The 17,799-nt window shown below is 39.2% G+C and overlaps 1 protein-coding gene across 4 annotated transcripts in view; it reads right to left on the bottom strand.

Annotated features, from left to right (window-relative positions):
- Positions 1–17,799, bottom strand: part of pcsk5b (proprotein convertase subtilisin/kexin type 5b) — a 375,643-nt gene that overhangs the window by 190,051 nt on the left and 167,793 nt on the right. For all 4 annotated transcript variants that reach the window (XM_072585118.1, XM_072585127.1, XM_072585146.1 and 1 more), the window contains exons 10-11: positions 7,874–7,977; positions 2,457–2,574 (exon numbers count right to left, since the gene is read on the bottom strand). In XM_072585118.1, coding sequence (XP_072441219.1) covers positions 2,457–2,574; positions 7,874–7,977 — 222 coding nt within the window. The remainder of the gene's footprint in view (positions 1–2,456; positions 2,575–7,873; positions 7,978–17,799) is intronic.

Genomic DNA, 17,799 nt, shown 5'->3' with positions numbered 1-17,799 from the left:
GGAGATTGGTACTCATGTAAACGGTGAGAGGTAGTGCAGACACAATGGGCCAAATGACCTTCTTCTGCACCATAACATTGTGATTCTGTGAAATTCCAACAAAAGCAAACGTCACTAAGTTCCAATACATTTAATTAATACACTGATTCCCATATCCAGTTGGTGAACATATATTCATTGCTGGAATTTTATCTACACCATAAAAAGGTTCCAAGACTAAACAATTTCTATTCATTGTAACAACTTAATTATAGTTACATACAGCCAAAATTTCATATGGGCATGGGTCATACACACCTGACCCATGTAAAACATTAAGGAGTTCTTGTCTTTTCATTCATAGCTCTGATTTGCAATACCTTTTGAGAGCTGCAATGGAACGCGAGAACAGAATGGATGTGGAGGCTGACTGGTTATAAAAGAGTAACTTAGCTCACAATGATATTGAAAGATATTCTAAAGCAACAGCCACTCATTTCCTCATGCGATAGCTCATTTCCAGTTTTTGCCCCAATAGTCACCAAAGCGCGCGCACAATACAAAATTCTCAGTGCGTATGTAATACCAGAGGGAATTATTTTGAAATAATTAGAAAACTATTAAACCGCCAACAATCTACAAAAGCAGACTTCAATCATGCTATTATTGGTGCTGGACCAAAACACCTGGGATGCATATAATATTTTCAGTACCTTTGTAAAGAAACAATATACTACATCACAGACAGCCTGTTTTTATACATTTGTATAAGTTCCAAAGATTTTCAGATCAATACTACCCACTGAGCTGAAGCTTTTGGAACTTAGCTGAGCATTCACAATGAAACACTTGACATAATAAAAGCTTCCAAATCCACTGACAGAACAGATATCCATTCCCATTTCAAAGTAGAATGTCAATTAATGGAGAAATGCAGATGAAGATCCTTTTTAGGATCTTCAGAAGCAGGGTTTGTTTTCTTAAATAAATATATTGAGGTTTTGCAAGTCCAATTAAATCAGAGCACAAAAGTATGACACAATGCTACTCTCTGCATTAAATATACTACAATGGAGGTATAAACTTAGAGTGCAGGTTACGAGCTGGGTCAATTTAACTTTGCAAAACAAACCCCCATGATAAATCACCAAATTAAAATCTCATCTCTATTACATTGCCTAATTGTGTCAAAGACATTAAAACATTTTATAATACCATTTAGGATGCTGCCAACTCCTCAGCAGGACTTCTTTTTTTTTCCATGAACTCAAAATTTAAAGTGATTGAGAAGTTTAAGAAGTGAACAACTTTAATCTTCTTAATGACCAATTCAAACACCTTCCCCATAACATGTATCAAGCTAATTGGCCTATGCAACCTTTCCACCTCCCTACTTTCTCAAAAATAGTTTTAGTAACTGTTTTCCAGTCCAATGAAGTCTTTCCAAAGCCTAGGGATTTTTCAAAAATTAAAACCAGCACATCTACTGACTCATTAGCAACTTCTGTTAAGAGCTGAGGGTGAAGTTCATTTGGATCTGGAGCCTAACCAACTGACAGTTCTAACTGTTTGCTTAGTAATATTTCCCTCTTGATTGAAATTTTCTTAGTTCCTCTTTTCTTTCTACCTTCTGGGTTTATACTTCTGACTGGAATATTTTTATCCTCTAATGTGAAGAGGGAAGCAAAATTTTTATTAAGTACTTAATATGGAAATTAGAGGTGAAATTTAAGACCATTTTCCAGAGGATCAAATCTTACCTACTCCTTTCTCTTTTAAAATACTTGTAGAAACCGTGCTGTGTATTTTGACATTCCTTGGTGGCTTCCTCTCATACTCTAATATGTTTTCCATCTGATGCATCTTTTCTTCAGTAATTCCCTGCTTTTTTAATATTCTGACCAATTCTGCTATATGGTGAACCCCATATCCACAGAATTATTTTCACGGTTTCAGTTACCTGCAGTTTACCGTGGCCCGCGAACATAATATAGGGAACTTTCTGGAATGCTGGGAAGGTAAATTTCCCATTTAAATTAATGGATTCACTCGTATCTGCGGTTTCGGGCTTCCGTGGTAGGTCTTGGGAATGTATCCCCCATAGTACGGGGGGGACTACTGTATTTGGTTTGTATCTTCTCTAGAATGCAAAAGAATGTATATTACCCAGCATTTAACGGAGTTAAAGTGTGACTGGTTAATTCAGATAATTCTCTTACAACAGGAAAAGAAAATAAGCCAGCAGACCCAAAATAAATTTATCCAATTAGCCATGGTTTTCTCTTTAATGTTAATGTTATCCTTCTAAAACTACACAGAATATTTTATAACAAAATGAAACTCAAGTTAAAAGCATTCAATGAAGGTTAACAAGAAGGGTAAAAAGTTACTAAAATTAGGTTATTGTGGAAAAATAGAGCTCTGAAATCATTGGCCAACCCAAGTTGACCATATCTTTGTTTGCACATATTTGGTACCTGCTTTGTTTGTCTGGGTTCTCTACGCAGCTATGTTGGGGTGGGACTGATTTCCAACGCTCTGCTTCTTTCACCATAGCTTCTGCATCCATTAATCCAAATCCATATAAGTGGCTCACTGTTAACATGGAATTTCAGTCAATAATTGCATAAAATCAAACCCCTTCTGAACTAGAGAAAAAAGTAGCTCTCCTTACCTCTTCATTGATCATTATCAATTGCATAGCACAACTACAACATACAACTATGACTTAATCTAGATCTTCCTCTTCTTGGTAGTATTTTAAAGACTAAAATGCATAATCATTTGGATTATCCCCTTTAAGTAGTTGCAAGTAAATCACTGTTTAATTGTAGTAATACACCACTCTCAAAAACTAAAATAGAAGAAATTGCAGGAAAAGCTCAGCAGGTCTGGCAGCATCTGTGAAGAGAAATCCAGAGGTAATGCTGCGGGTCGAGTGACCCTTCCTCAGAACTGAAGTTTTCCTGCAATTTCTATTTTTGTTTGTGTATTACAGCATTCGCAGTTATTTTGGTTTTTGAGTAACCTCTCTTTCAAGATTGTTTCATCACTAGAATACCTCTTAATTCCATTATTAATTTATACTGCCTTTTTAAAATAAACTCAATGTAAATCAGAAACCAATCATTCCAGTGAGTCTGAAGAAAAGATGTATTCTTCATCTGCTCATCCCAGTAAATTCTGAACGGCACACATATGCAAAATCAATAACTTGTAGCCATGGGCAAGGTGGAATTCACGTATCAGCACGTTTGTTGGGAGGTGGCGACAATGGCAGAAGGATAATATTTTGGTTAGCATTTTTGGGACATCCCTTTAAGACAGATAGAAGACTTCTGAATTTAATAAATAAACCTGAAAAATGCTCATCTAATGGTGACCACATGATCATTGTAAATTGTTTAAAACCCCACCTGGTTTACTCATGTCCTAGAGGGATAAAACTCTGTCCTTACCTGGTCATGTGACCCCAAATGTGTGACATCAGCCTCAGAGCAATGTGACTTGATTCTTAACTGCTCACTTCTCTGGGATTAGGAATGCCATCAACAGCTGCATCCCATGAATAATTTTTTTTAAATCAAAGACAGCAATTGGATGCTGCCTTGGTCTATTCCTTGCATGCTGAGGAAATGCTGGCAATAATGCACTAAAAACGTTACACAAGATTGTTCTCTTATTCCTCCATTCCAATCAACAAACAGATTTCATTAATTTAAGCAGCACAGAGTGCTCCAATATAACTAATGGAAATGAAAACCATGAAAAATTAGAGACACTAGCTGATTTTGACTATTCAAAATTGTATGTTATCAGCTAAACATCTTGAACATGATCAGCAGTGTCAGTACTTAACATTCAAATGACTTACTCACACTGCGCATGCAGCAAGCATCTGTTTCCCACCTTAGAGTAGAGAGTTGATGTTTCTGTTTTCAGCTGTCACATCTACACCTTCCACAATGAAACTAAGAAATCATTCCTCAGTCTTGGTTCTCTTATTGTAACTGCTATATTCCTCAAACTAAATCAGACCCAGTTCCATCGCTTACCATGTGGCTCATACACTTGGTTTCATTAAAAAGTGTTCAAGTTTAGGCTGGAGCTTATTGAAAGATTATGCACTCTGGACAACCATGCAGCTCCATTCTAATTGATTGCAGTTATAAATATTTGATACATTATTGACACTTCATTAACTATGATGGACAGTTTTTAGGCAAAGCCTCATTCTTCTTGGAGAAAATTAGTACACTTCATTCTTAAAAGGAGCTTGGCTTCTCAGATAGAGGAATGGTTAGGAAAACAGATTTATCAGTCCTTCAATTAAAAAAAAGAGACAGCACTTTGAATAAGGAATATTTTAAGACCAATGGTGTTGGACTTTTAAAAAAATCTACCAAATTTAAATATTTATTTCCTGATTCCCCTCTGTTTCACTTTGTGGGTAATTTCACTGATTCTTCTCTAAGCACTTTGGGGTAGATTTTCCAAGCCTGGGGTGAGCTGGATATGGGAGATGATGTTGGGGCAACACTCCAAACCATGCCCACCACCTGGAAAGACATGAAAGAAAATTCACCTGCAAACTCCAATGAGAAGAACACTTGCCAATCATACCATTTAGGAGCCAGAATGCACCCACCATCTGCAATTGGATAGGGAATCTACAAGTGACCTACCAATTTGCTGGCTCCAGAAGAACATGCAGGTGTGAAGCCTCAGTCAGAGACCTGAATCTGCATACAAACGCAGTGCCTGCTGGGAAACTCAGTTCTTTAACTCTCTTGATTCATTTATAACCACGCTTGCTTCCCATTCCTGCCAAAACTAACATTTTAAAAAATTCCTATTGGAATTAGAGTTATGTTCCATTAGAATATTGATAAAGATTATTGAGAGTTATCAAAAGTTAGTGAACATTCCAGAAGTGATGTTAAACAATCAGGCTTTTAACTACTACTGTTAAAATGCTGTGCCATTATGGAAACAAATTTCAAATACAAATTAAATTTTAGAAAAATAAACACTTTTCATGTTAGTAAAGTCTGGTTATACTACTGAATATAAAATGACTGAGGAGAGTTTATTATTTCCACCTTGGTTAAAAGTTGCAGTGCAATTATCCTTAGCACTCCTGGATTAAGAAAACAAAAGATACAAATATTCCACATCTAATTGATATTCAACAATCCCTGCAGAAAAATGACAACACAGACACCTTAATGGAATAAAGATGAGACTGGGTCTGGTTTAGTTTGAGGAATATTTTCAGTTGTAATAAGAGAACCAAAACTGAGGAATGACTTCTTAAGTTCATTGTGGAAGGTCTCTGCCAGCACAGACAACTTAAATGGAATAAAATATGCTTCACTGCAATTTGGGAGTGTGGTGCCGGAAAAGCACAGCAGGTCAGGCTGCAACTGAGGAGGGGAAATCGATGTTTCGGGCATAAGCCCTTCATCAAGAATGAGGCTTGTGGGCCAGGAGCTGAGAGATAAATGGGAGGGGTGTGGGGCTTGGGGGTAAGATAGCTGAGAGTGCAGTAGGTAGATGAAGGAGGGGGAAGGTGGTGATAGGTCAGAGGGGAGGGTGGAGCAGATAGATGGGAAAAGATGATGGACAGGTCAAGACAACAGTGCAGAGTTGGAAGCTCAGGTGGGGAGGTGGAGGAGGGAAAAAAAAAGGAGGCATCTGCAGTCCTCACTTTCCCCTCCTCCATCTCATTTGGTACATTTCAATAAACAACTAACATGAAAATTCTCGTCAAAAGCATGAAGAATTGCCATTTGGGTGAGGTGTAACAACTATTATGACAAAAGCAATGTCGATATCTTAGTAAGCAAATTGGCATGATATTCTTTTTAAATGGGTGACAGAATACACAAGATGAGGGCTTTGCAAATAATTTTGAAACCATTCAACATCTTCAAGGGGATATAAGTAAAAACAAAAAACTTTGCAGCCAAAAGTTCAATAGCTCAAATGTAATAAATACAATTGACATGTGTATTGCTTTGAGTTTAACATACATTAAGGATGGCAAAGGGCTCCCAATATGATACATTTAAATATAATTGTTGCTATTTACTTCAGCAGTGCACGGAGTACATTCATTTGGGTGCAGGAAAAAGGAAGTTCGGTGTTTAAAGAGTTAACAAAAAGTATTCTATTTACAGTTTAAAAAGCTTAGTGAAGTTAATTGAAAACTTCAACAAATTAGTAATTAAAATGCAAAGGTAAAGAGTAGTAATATGCCAGCAACATTTATTGCAAATCATAACATGGCACGCCTGAAGTGTTTTGCTCATATGGAACACCATCGGTCGAGACAAAACATATCATGTCAGGAGCTATGGTTGCCATGGAGAAGACTTCCCAGACAGCTGATGTTTTGCTGCCTGAAAGAAATAAACTTCAAAAGGTCCCACATGCAAGTGTTGGCTTCCAGCTGGAGATACGCTCAAACAGCCCTTCATTTTAGAAAAGAAAATTACTACTTAGAAAGTTTCAAAAGCTATCAGGAGATGAAGGCCATTCTTTAAAACTATATGACATCATTCCCCTAATTTAAGGATAGGCCAGTTATAACACCATTTGCCTCACAGATCAAAATAATATGACAATAGCTTGTAAACTAGAAGTATGGAGCCAGCTGTGGCATTTAATCCTGGTGCCAAAAGTGAACCTGTGCATATACAAATCGGGGCAAAGCAGCAGCAGTAGTGTCCCTACCCGTGAGCCAAGAGGCCTGGGGTCAAGTCTTACTTGTTTCAGAGGTAGATAACAAAAACTCTGGACAGGTGGATTGGAAAATCCTTGAAAGACCTCAAGGATGCCATAAATGAGGACGGATCAGCCTCAATTGGCATACTGTGCCTCGAACAACACTTGGGAATGCTGGACAGCAATAGATACAAAATCCAGAAAACCATTTCTTTAAATAACACAAACTTGATTGACAGGAACATAGACCATGAAATGTTTGGTTCATAGATAACTGTTCGAGTTGTATTCTAACTATCCAGTGTAAAAAAAATGCAATGACTGTTGATTAGAAGTAATGACACAAAAAAAAGCACTTCAAATAAACAATTCAGTATCGTTTTAACTTCTTGAAATTAAGGGGCTTAATGGGGTAAACACTGAAAGCATGCTCATGGGAAATTCTAGGGCAAGAGGACAGAATCTCAGAATAAAGATCCAACAATTTAAAACTGAGATAAGGAGGACTTTCTTGTCTCAGAGGGTTGAGTTACTGGAACTTCTTGCCACAGAGAGCTGCAAGGGCAGCATTATTATGTGTTTTTAAGGTTGAGATGGATACATTCTTGATTAGTAGGGAAAATCAAGGGTTGATGGGGGAAAAGGCAGGAAATTGGATGTGAGGAATGTAAGATCAGCTAGGATCCTACTGAATAATGGAGCAGGTTCAAAGGGCTGAAAGGCCTCCTCCTGTGCCTATTTCTTGTGGTAACCTTTACCTTGGGTGCAGTGCAGTTCCATCTAGGCAGATTGAGTGCATTGTGGCTGCCACTCAAGTACTGTGCTTATGGTTTACGTAATTCAGTAGGTTGAATTAATACGACATATCATTTGAGAAATAGCAACTAAATAAACGTAGATTTTAAAATAGTTTGAAAGTTATAATTTAGTTAAGCGACAGCAGTTACACTACTACAAATTTTCATAATTTGGCAAGAGTGTAAATCTGCTCAGCTATCAGCCATCACAGAGATTCTCAAAGTGGTACTTTAAGATTAACAGATTAAAATCCTTAAAGATTTGCTGGGGTAATGAAACAGCATTTACATAAAAAGCACAATTTATTTTAGTTAAAATTAGTTTCCAAGTAGCTAAAATCTGCAATTTTCTAACAATGTGATTTTACCTCTGTATCCAGCAGCATTGCTCTTCCAGTCTGGAGCATTCAAATGGCCAGAGCGTGACGTTCTCACAATAATATGCTGCACATCCCTCCAATTCAGGTAAGGGCTGAAGGAAAGAGACAACTAAGTTTTAAATAAGCTTTTCAACCTTTAGTCCAGCTTTTAAAGTCAAACCATTCAAATACATTGCAAACTAAAATATGAAATCAGCTTTGAATTTCCTGCAATTTCAAATATGAACAGACTTTATAGGGTTAACGTTCGCAAAACAGTTATAGAAAAATTAATATCCTCCTAATGCTGCAATTACAACCTTTTCAACATTTTAATCATCCTGTTCAATCTCACCTTGGGGCAGGTGGGACTTGAACCCAGAACTTCTGATCCAGAAGTAGGGACACTACCACTAAACCACAAGAGCCCCAGGACGTTATCCCAGAGGTCCACTGCAACATTTCAGATATTTTCAATCAACTTTTTCAAACATGTTCTAACACACCTCCAGGGCAGGTTGGGCTTGAACCCAGACTCTCTGGCTCTGATCCAATTTTATAACTAATCGACTGCATTGTTTGCTTTAAGGTTAATTGAGAAGGAAATAACCCACAATGAGTCTCAAAGATTGCATTGCTGGCCATTAGCAATTAGTCTTTGCCAAATTAAATTCTTATAAAAAAGAAAAAAAAAAGAGCTAGGCTGCTGATTAATCAGGGAAAGTTTCGGAATGGCATTTTCTTTTGCGTATTCAGTATTGAAATACGTTCCACAGTCCACCTAATTTTACATGTACAATAATAAACATATTTGATAACCGACATGGCTTGATTTGTTTTTTAGGTTGCCCCGCTTGCTGACTTGAACAGGATACATTTTTAGTGCATCACTCCTGATCTCAAATACCTTCCATAAATGTGGGCAAGGGTTCATAGATGATGTTTACTCAATTAACCACACTAAGGGAATAAAACTGGACAGCAAATAATAACAGACAAGTAGAGGAACCTTATTCTTAACACCCAACTGCACATTTAAACTTCGGCACAGAGTCATGATACCACTAGTCTGATGGATATTTCCACCCCCTTACCCCCGCACACTGGATTTAAAATTGTTGGAGAATTTCAGCAGGTCTAACATCACGTGTGGAGAGAAAGCAGCGTTGATGTTTTGAGTCCAGCATTCACACAGGAAAAAGACAATGTTGTTGAGAATATGGAGACACAGGCTACTAGACTAAACAGGATTGAGGCTCACAAGGTAGTGTTAAAAGTGTAAAAATAGATAAATTGCCTGGGCCGGATAGGATTTATCCGAGGATTCTCTGGGAAGCCAGGGAGGAGATTGCAGAGCCTTTGACTTTAATTTTTTTTGTTGTCATTGTCTACAGGAATAGTGCCAGAAGACTGAAGGATAGCAAATAATATCCTCTTGTTCATGAAGGAGAGTAGAGACAGCCCTGGTAATTATAGACCAGTCAGCCTTACTTCAGTTGTGGGTAAAGTGTTGGAGAAGCTTATAACCAATATGATTTAAAATCATCTCAATAAGATTACGTTGACTAGGGACAGTCAACACGGTTTCGTGAAGGGTAGGTTGTGCCTCACAAACCTTATTGAGTTCTTTGAGATGGTGACCAAACAGGTGGATGACGGTAAAGCGGTTGATGTGGTGTATATGGATTTCAGGAAGGCATTGGATTATGTTCCCTATGATAGGCTATAGTAGAAAATACGGAGGCATGGGATTGAGGGTGATTTCACAGTTTGGATCAGATATTGGCTACCTGAAAGAAGTCAGAGGGGGATGGTTGATAGGAAATGGTCATCCTGGAGTTCAGTTACTAGTGGAATACCGGAAGGATCTACTTTGGGTGCACTGCTGTTTGTCATTTAATAAACAACTGGATGAGGGCGTAGAAGGATGGGTTAGTAAATTTGCGGATGAAACTAAAGTCAGTACAGTTGTGGATAGTGCCGAAGGATGTAGTAGATTACAGAGGGACATAGATAAGCTGCAGAGCTGGGCGGAGAGGTGGCAAATAAAGTTTAATGCAGAAAGGTATGAAGTGATTCACCTTAGAAGGAGTAACAGGAATGTAGAGTACTGGACAAATGGTAAGATTCTTGGTAGTATAGATGAGCAGTGAGATCTCTGTGTCCATTTACATAAATCCCTCAAAGTTGCCATCCAGGTTAATAGGGCTGTTAAGAAGCATATGGTGTGTTGGCTTTTATTAGTAGAGGGATTGAGTTTTGGAAACATGAGATCATGCTGCAGCTGGTCAAAACTCTGGTTTCGTTGCACTTAAGAGTATTGCATGCAGTTCTATCACCGCATTATCAGAAGGATATGGAAGCTTTGGAAAGGGTTCAGAGGAGATCTACTAGGATGTTGCCTGGTATGGAGGAAAGGTCTTATGAGGAAAGGTTGAGGGACTTGAGGCTGTTTTCTTAGAGAGAACAAGGTTGACAGGTGATTTAATTAAGACTGAAGATAATCGGAGGGTTAGATCAGGCGGACATTGAGAGCCTTTGTCAGAGGACGGTGATGGCTAGCATGAGGGGACATAGCTTTAAAATGAAGGCTGATAGATATAAGACAGATGTCAAAGGTAGTTTCTTTAGTCAGGGAGTAGTAAGGATGTGGAACACACTGCCTGCAGCAGTTGGAGACTCACCAACTTTAAGGGCATTTAAATGGTCATTGGATAGACATATGGACGAGAATGGAATAGTGTAAGTTAGATGGGCTTCAGATTGGTTTCACACGGTGATGCAACATAGAGGGCAGAAGGGCAGAGTGCTGCAATGTTCAATGTATGGGGTACGCCATTTAGGATAGAGCGGAGGATAAATTTCTTTACCCAGTGAGCCTGTGAAATTCTCTATAACAGAAATCAGTTAAAGCCGAAATACTGAATGTTTTTAAGGAGGAGGTAAACATAACTCTTAGGGCTAAAGGAATCATAAGGATATGGGGAGAAAACAGAAGTGAGGCACTGAGTTGGATGATGAGCAATGATCATATTGGCAGAACAGGCTCAAAAAGGGCCCAATGTCTTATTCCTATTTTCTATGTTTCTACATTCTTTCACTGTCACTGGGTTAAAATTCAAGAAATGCCTTCCTTACAGCACAGTGTGTGTATCTATCCCAATACAGACTGTAGCAAATTCCTGCTCCTATCGCTTATATTTCTACATAACAGCTCACTGTGCTGGTTTTCCGATGTAGGACATTTTGGTGAAAATGTGACCAGGGCCAGCAGGGTCACTCAATACAATGAGGCAGGTAGACAGTTTGGCTCATTAGAAACTTTGCTAAGTTTACTTTCAAAATAACAAGTCCTGTTGGCATCCCCTTCGTGAACCGCCTGAAGGTGGGCACCTACTTAATTGTCGGAAAGATACCTGATAAGGATAGCAAGATTCTTATCGCATGAATACTATTAGAAACCAGGATAAGATCACACTTAAATACAGAGAAGTGAAACATCTTTACTGATAAAATAATTATTTGCTAAAGATTTATGAATGAAAGAATAAGGGAGAGATGAAAGGAATATCTAGATACAAAATGAAACGTCTTAACTGATAAAAGACTCCTTCAAAGCTTTAGGATTGAAAGAATAAGGGAGAAATGAAAGAAGTATGAAACATAAACAAATGGACTAGATGAAAGCTCAAATTCAAATGAATCTTTAAGTAAAAGTTAAGGAACAATGTTAAATGATACAGAATCACATGCAAGTGAGAGGAAGCTCTATGGTGGGTTGACTTCCCTATTTGCAAAGCAGGGCTCAAAATAATATTTTTAAAAACTCCTTTCACTAAAGATCTCAGAAATATTAGGAACTCTCAAAATACTTTTCAAAAGTCATTCTCTCCATTCAGAAGACAGCTTACTAGGCTGGGCAAGTGTTGCTGGATCTTCTATTCTTATGATGCTGTTAGATATTTTATGCTTACTTGTTCTAAAGATACTCCTAGATGTTCTTAGATTTGATAATACATTGTTTGATAGCTTTTAAGCTATATATTTATCCACATATAGGATATTGCTCATTAATTTGTTAAATAAATTATAAAATTAGTAAATCGTCCCATTTAAGCTTTTCTATTGCAACAATAACGTTTCCAGGAAGCTTCTCCTATGGGATGCATTATTTAAATCTAAATTCTATAAAGTTAAGCATTTGTGGAATTAGCTAACTTGAATTCAGCAGACAGAACTCATGAAATACTCATGATCCAAGTTAGTTCTAAATAAGAGTTAAATGCCAATAATTAACATGAGGGCACTAAACTAGGAATAAATACCATTCTCTCCTCAGAATTGGCAGAACGGGGTGGCACCGTGACTCAGTGGTTAGCACGGCTGCCTCAACGCCAGGGACCTGGGTTCGATTCCATCCTCAGGCAACTGTCCATGTGGAGTTTGCACATTCTCCTGTGTCTGCGTGGGTTTCCTCCCACAATCCAAAGATGGGCAGGTTAGGTGAATTGGCCATGCTAAATTGCCCATAGTGTTCAGGAATGTGTAGGTTAGGTGCATTAGTCAGTGGTAAATCTAGGGGAATGGGTCTGGGTGGGTTACTCTTCCAAGGGTCAGTGTGGTCTTGTTGGGCTGAAGGGCGTCTTTCCACACTGTAGTGATTCCCTTAAAAAGGGCCGGCTCAGTGGTTAGAACTGCTGCCTCACAGTAGAGGGTCCAGGTTTGGTTCCAGTCTCAGGCGACTGTCTGTGTGGGTTTCCTCCGGATGCTCCGGTTTCCTCCCACAGTCCAAAGATGTGCAGGTTAGGTGAATCGGCCATGCCAAATTGCCCATAGTGCTAGGTGCATTAGACAGAGGGAAACAGGTCTGGGTGGATTACTCTTGGGAGGGTCAGTGTGGACTGGTTGGGCCGAAAGGCCTGTTTCCGCACTGTAGGGAATCTAATCTAATCCAAACTAATCCATGTTCTATTTTCCAATTCAGATTATTTAAAATACATGTTATAATATGTGTTTTAGTAAAGTAGAAGTCAAAGAGGACAAATATTTATTTTTAACTGAAATACGTAAATCTGAAAGGAACCTTGTTATGTTTAGTATTGGATAATCAAATGAGCCAGACAACCACAGTCTCAAGTTGATTTGATTCAGTGTTTCATACTAGTAAAAGAAATCCATACATCAATAAGTTCTCCCAATATTTTTCACTTAATAGAGTACATACATATACTTTTCTTGCTTAAATAAAGTGGGTGGGTGTAAAGCAAACTGCTGGAATAGGCTGGACTGGGGCTCATTTCCTATTATTATTTGATGATCTGCACATATAAAGGGGACACAATGGAATGCATTTCAAAGTACAACAATGGGAATGAAATTGTTGGAATGCAAGTCTTTCACAGGCTGTATTAAAAAGTGAATTACAATTATTAAACATTTAACTGGATCAGACTACTATGGAGTTGAAACACATTGGTTTAAAATCTTTCAAATCATTAATTCACTTTCACTCGCTTCTCTTTATCTTTGTTATTCTTCCTAGTGGCTATAATAGGAAGTTGCAGTTCTGGTTGCTAAGAAACACCAGTGGACATGCTGAATTCATGTAAACAAACAAGTCCTTTTTAAACAAAATCATGTTAGATAGGGGTCTTTTGTGTTTCCAGCTGTATTTAGATGTGAACAGCTGCATTGAAACAGTTTACAACACCAAGAGTTAGCACTGAATGGTCAAATCCAGCCCCTAGGAGGAAAACAGTTTCCTAGGACACAGTCAGAATAAAAAAAGGTCATGTTCTGCATGAGTGCATCCTGTGAAAATGTCACAGCATCAAGCTCTTCACCAATCTTGTCATTGCTAGAGACTTACATAAAAGGACACTAGCTCCTCACAATGCATTTAGACATCTGTTGATTCTGTAAATGCTGCCCTCTGAGCAGAATCATGTATTAGGGGAACCTGTACATGACTAATCTCATCCTATTAGCTAAATTTTAGATAACTGAAATGAGTTCACAATTTTACCATCTGGATGAGGAGAGCAATTTTCACAAAATAATGTGCACATGAGCTCAGTAAACAATTTACCCAAGAACAAAACACTAGAAAGGCCAAATACAAAAATAATTATGGAGTCACCAATATATATAGACATATGCCCAAGTCACTGGCCTCCACTGTTGCACATCATTAAATTCATTTGTAAGATCTCTAACTGTTGATTACACCAACAGGCTCAAGAAACTGGAAAGGCATAGTCTTATCCTTTTGATTGTGCCCCAACGTACAAAAATTAACATGGGAGGGCACTAAACTTGGAATAAATACCATTCCCTCCTCAGGATTGCCAGAGAATCCATGTTTTATCATCTAATTATTATTCTAAAGCTACCTAATAATTGATAATGGACAGTCCACAACAACCTGACAAATAAAGAATGAAGCAATGCCCGTTTCGTGGTTAGTTTGTGTTCATGGATGCGGATCGTTAGCAGTCTTCCTATTTGTCCTATGTAGTGTTTTGTGCAGTCCTTGCATGGGATTTTGCACACTACGTTGGTTTTGCTCATGCTGGGTATCGGGTCCTTCGTTCTGGTGAGTTGTTGTCTGAGAGTGTTGTTCTCACACACAAATTTTTAATGATGTCAGGAAAAAAAAATGAGCCTGTGTAAAAAGGCAAATAAGACCCTTCACATTGAAAACTGTGCTAGAGAGAGTACAAATACAAAACTTTGTAGATGAGTGCAAATATGCAAATGAATTGCAAGTGCAAAGCACTGACATCTGATCTTTGTCTTACACTCTATAACATGCAAGTGCATCACACATAATAAATCAAGCAAGTCCCCAAGTCCTTGCACCATAATTTTTGTTTCATATCTTCACAAATGTTATTCCAACTATGATTAGCCATTATCATATTGAATGGCACAGCAAGCTCAAGAGGCAATTGACTTCCATGGCCTGCTCCTGTTTTCCATGTTTCTACATTTGACCATCTAGGCTTGGTTGGCACCACTTCCAAAAACATTCATTCCTTCCAACATTGATGTTCAGGAGGAGCAACATGTTATTTACAAAACATACTGCAAAAATTCAATGCTCCTTAGATAGCACCCTCTAAATCCATGACGACTTTTATCTAGAAGGACAAGAGCATAGATACTGAAGAAGGCAAGGGAGAAAATTGCTTGGGCATTCTATGAAATTGTTGTGGTTCTGTTCGCTGAGCTGGGAATTTGTGTTGCAAACGTTTCGTCCCCTGACTAGGTGACATCCTCAGTGCTTGGGAGCCTCCTGTGAAGCGCTTCTGTGATGTTTCCTCCAGCATTTATAGTGGCTTGTCTCTGTCACTTCCGGTTGTCTGTTCGAGCTGTCCGCTGCAGTGGCCGGTATATTGGGTCCAGGTCGATGAGTCTGTTGATAGAGTCTGTGGATGAGTGCCATGCTCTAGGAATTCCCTGGCTGTTCTCTATTTGGCTTGCCCTATAATAGTAGTGTTGTCCCAGTCGAATTCATGTTGCTTGCTAGCTGCGTGTGTGGCTACTAAGGATAGCTGGTCATGTCGTTTCGTGGCTAGTTGGTGTTCATGGATGCGGATCATGAGCTGTCTTCCTGTTTGTCCTATGTAGTGTTTTGTGCAGTCCTTGCATGGGATTTTGTACACTACATTGGTTTTGCTCATGCTGGGTATCGGGTCCTTCGTTCTGATGAGTTATTGTCTGACAGTGGCTGTTGGTTTGTGTGCTGTTATGAGTCCTAGTGGTCGCAGTAGTCTAGCTGTCAGTTCGAAAATGCTCCTGATGTATGGTAGTGTGGCTAGTCCTTTGGGTTGCAGTATGTCCTCGTTCTGTTGTCTTTCCCTTAGGCATCTGTTGATGAAATTGTGAGGGTATCCGTTTTTGGCGAATACACTGTATAGGTGTTCTTCTTCCTCGTTTTGCAGTTCTGGTGTATTGCAGTGTGTTGTAGCCCTTTTGAATAGTGACTTGATGCATCTTCGTTTGTGTGTGTTGGGGTGGTTGCTTTCGTAGTTCAGGACTTGGTCTGTGTGTGTGGCTTTCTTGTATACCTTTGTGCTGAATTCTCCGTTCGGTGTTCTCTGTACCATCACGTCTAGGAATGGGAGTTGGTTGTCCTTTTCTTCCTCTCTCAGAGTGTGGCGTTGATGATCCGGTGTGTGATCTATTTCTGTGTTTTTAATGATTACAAAAGGTGTCATCCACATATCTGACCCAGAGTTTGGGTTGAATTTGCGGTTAGACGGTTTGTTCTAATCTTTGCATTACCGCTTCTGCTGAGTCCAGAGATGGGTGAACCCATGGATGTGCCGTTGATTTGTTCGTATATCTGGTTGTTGAATGTGAAGTGTGTTGTGAGGCATAGGTCCAGTAGTTTAAGTATGCCGTCTTTGTTGATAGGTTCAAAGTCCTGTTGTCTGTTCTGTATGTCCAGCAGGCTGGCTATTGTTTCTCTGGCTAGGGTTTTGTCGATAGAGGTGAACAGTGCCGTTACATCAAATGAGAGCATGGTTTCTTCCTTGTCTATGTGTATATTTCTGATGATGGCCAAGAATTCCTGTGTTGATTGTATAGATTATCTGGATCTGCTGATCAGGTGTTTCAGTTTCTGCTGTAGTTCTTTAGCCAGTTTGTGTGATGGTGTCCCTGGTAGTGATACTATGGGTCTGAGTGGGATGTCTGGTTTGTGCACTTTAGGTAGTCCATAGAATCTGGGGGCGTTGTTGCTTTCAGGTTTCATTCTTTGTAGGTCAGACCTAGTTATCTGTCCGTTTTTTTGTAGATTCCTCAGTGTGTTGTTTATCCTATTGGTGAGCTGAGGGGTGGGGTCAAACTCCCTCTTTTGGTAGGTGTTGGTATCTGCAAGTAGTTGTTGTGCTTTTTGGATGTACTCTGCTTTGTCCAGGATGACTGTCATTCTGCCTTTGTCTGCTGGTAATATGATTATGTTCTTATCATTTCTTAGTGATTTTAGTGCTTCTCTCTCCTTGGTGTTGAGGTTATGTGTTTGTCTTTTCCTTGTTATCAGGGGTACGATACTTTGTCTCACTGTTTGTTATGTCTCTTCTGTCAGTCCATTGTTACTGAGTGTGCATTCTAGTGCTGCTAGGAAGTCTGCTGTCTTGGCGTCCCTGAGGTTGGAGTTGATACCCTTGGCCAGTATTGTTCTTTCCGTGTCCGTGAGCGGTCTGTGGGAGAGGTTTTTAACCCAGGTGTGTGTTGTGGTGTCCTCTTCGTTGTGTGTTAGTTTGGCCATTTTTTTCTTTTAGTGCCGTTTTTTTGCGTGGTCCTGTTCTGTCTTATGGTGACGGCCTGTTCTATGGTCCAGGTCCATTCCTGATTGGTGGTTTTTGAAATTAACGATATTTGGCGCGCAATTTCTCATCAACGCCACACTCACAGGAATCCGATTCACGAGAGAGAGTTAGAAAAGGATAACCAACTCCCATTCCTAGACGTGATGGTACAGAGAACACCAAATGGAGAATTCAGCACAAAGGTATACAGGAAAGCCACACACACAGATCAAGTCCTGAACTATGAAGGCAACCACTCCAACACACACAAATGAAGTTGCATCAAGACACTATTCAAAAGAGCCACAACACACTGCAGTACACCAGAACTGCAAAAAGAGGAGGAACACCACCTATACAAGGTATTCGCCAAAAACGGATATCCGCGCAATTTCATCAACAGATGCCTAAGGGAAAGACAACGGAATGAGGACATGCCGCAACCCAAAAGGGCTAGCCACACTACCATACATCAGGAGCATTTCTGAACTGACAGCTAGACTACTGCGACCACTAGGACTCATAACAGCACACAAACCAACAGCCACTCTCAGACAACAACTCATCAGAACGAAGGACCCGTTACCCAGCATTAGCAAACCCAATGTAGTGTACAAA

The sequence above is a fragment of the Chiloscyllium punctatum genome, chromosome 2 (assembly GCF_047496795.1).
Source record: "Chiloscyllium punctatum isolate Juve2018m chromosome 2, sChiPun1.3, whole genome shotgun sequence".
NCBI lineage: Eukaryota > Metazoa > Chordata > Chondrichthyes > Orectolobiformes > Hemiscylliidae > Chiloscyllium > Chiloscyllium punctatum.
This window is presented reverse-complemented; position numbering and strand designations above follow the sequence as displayed.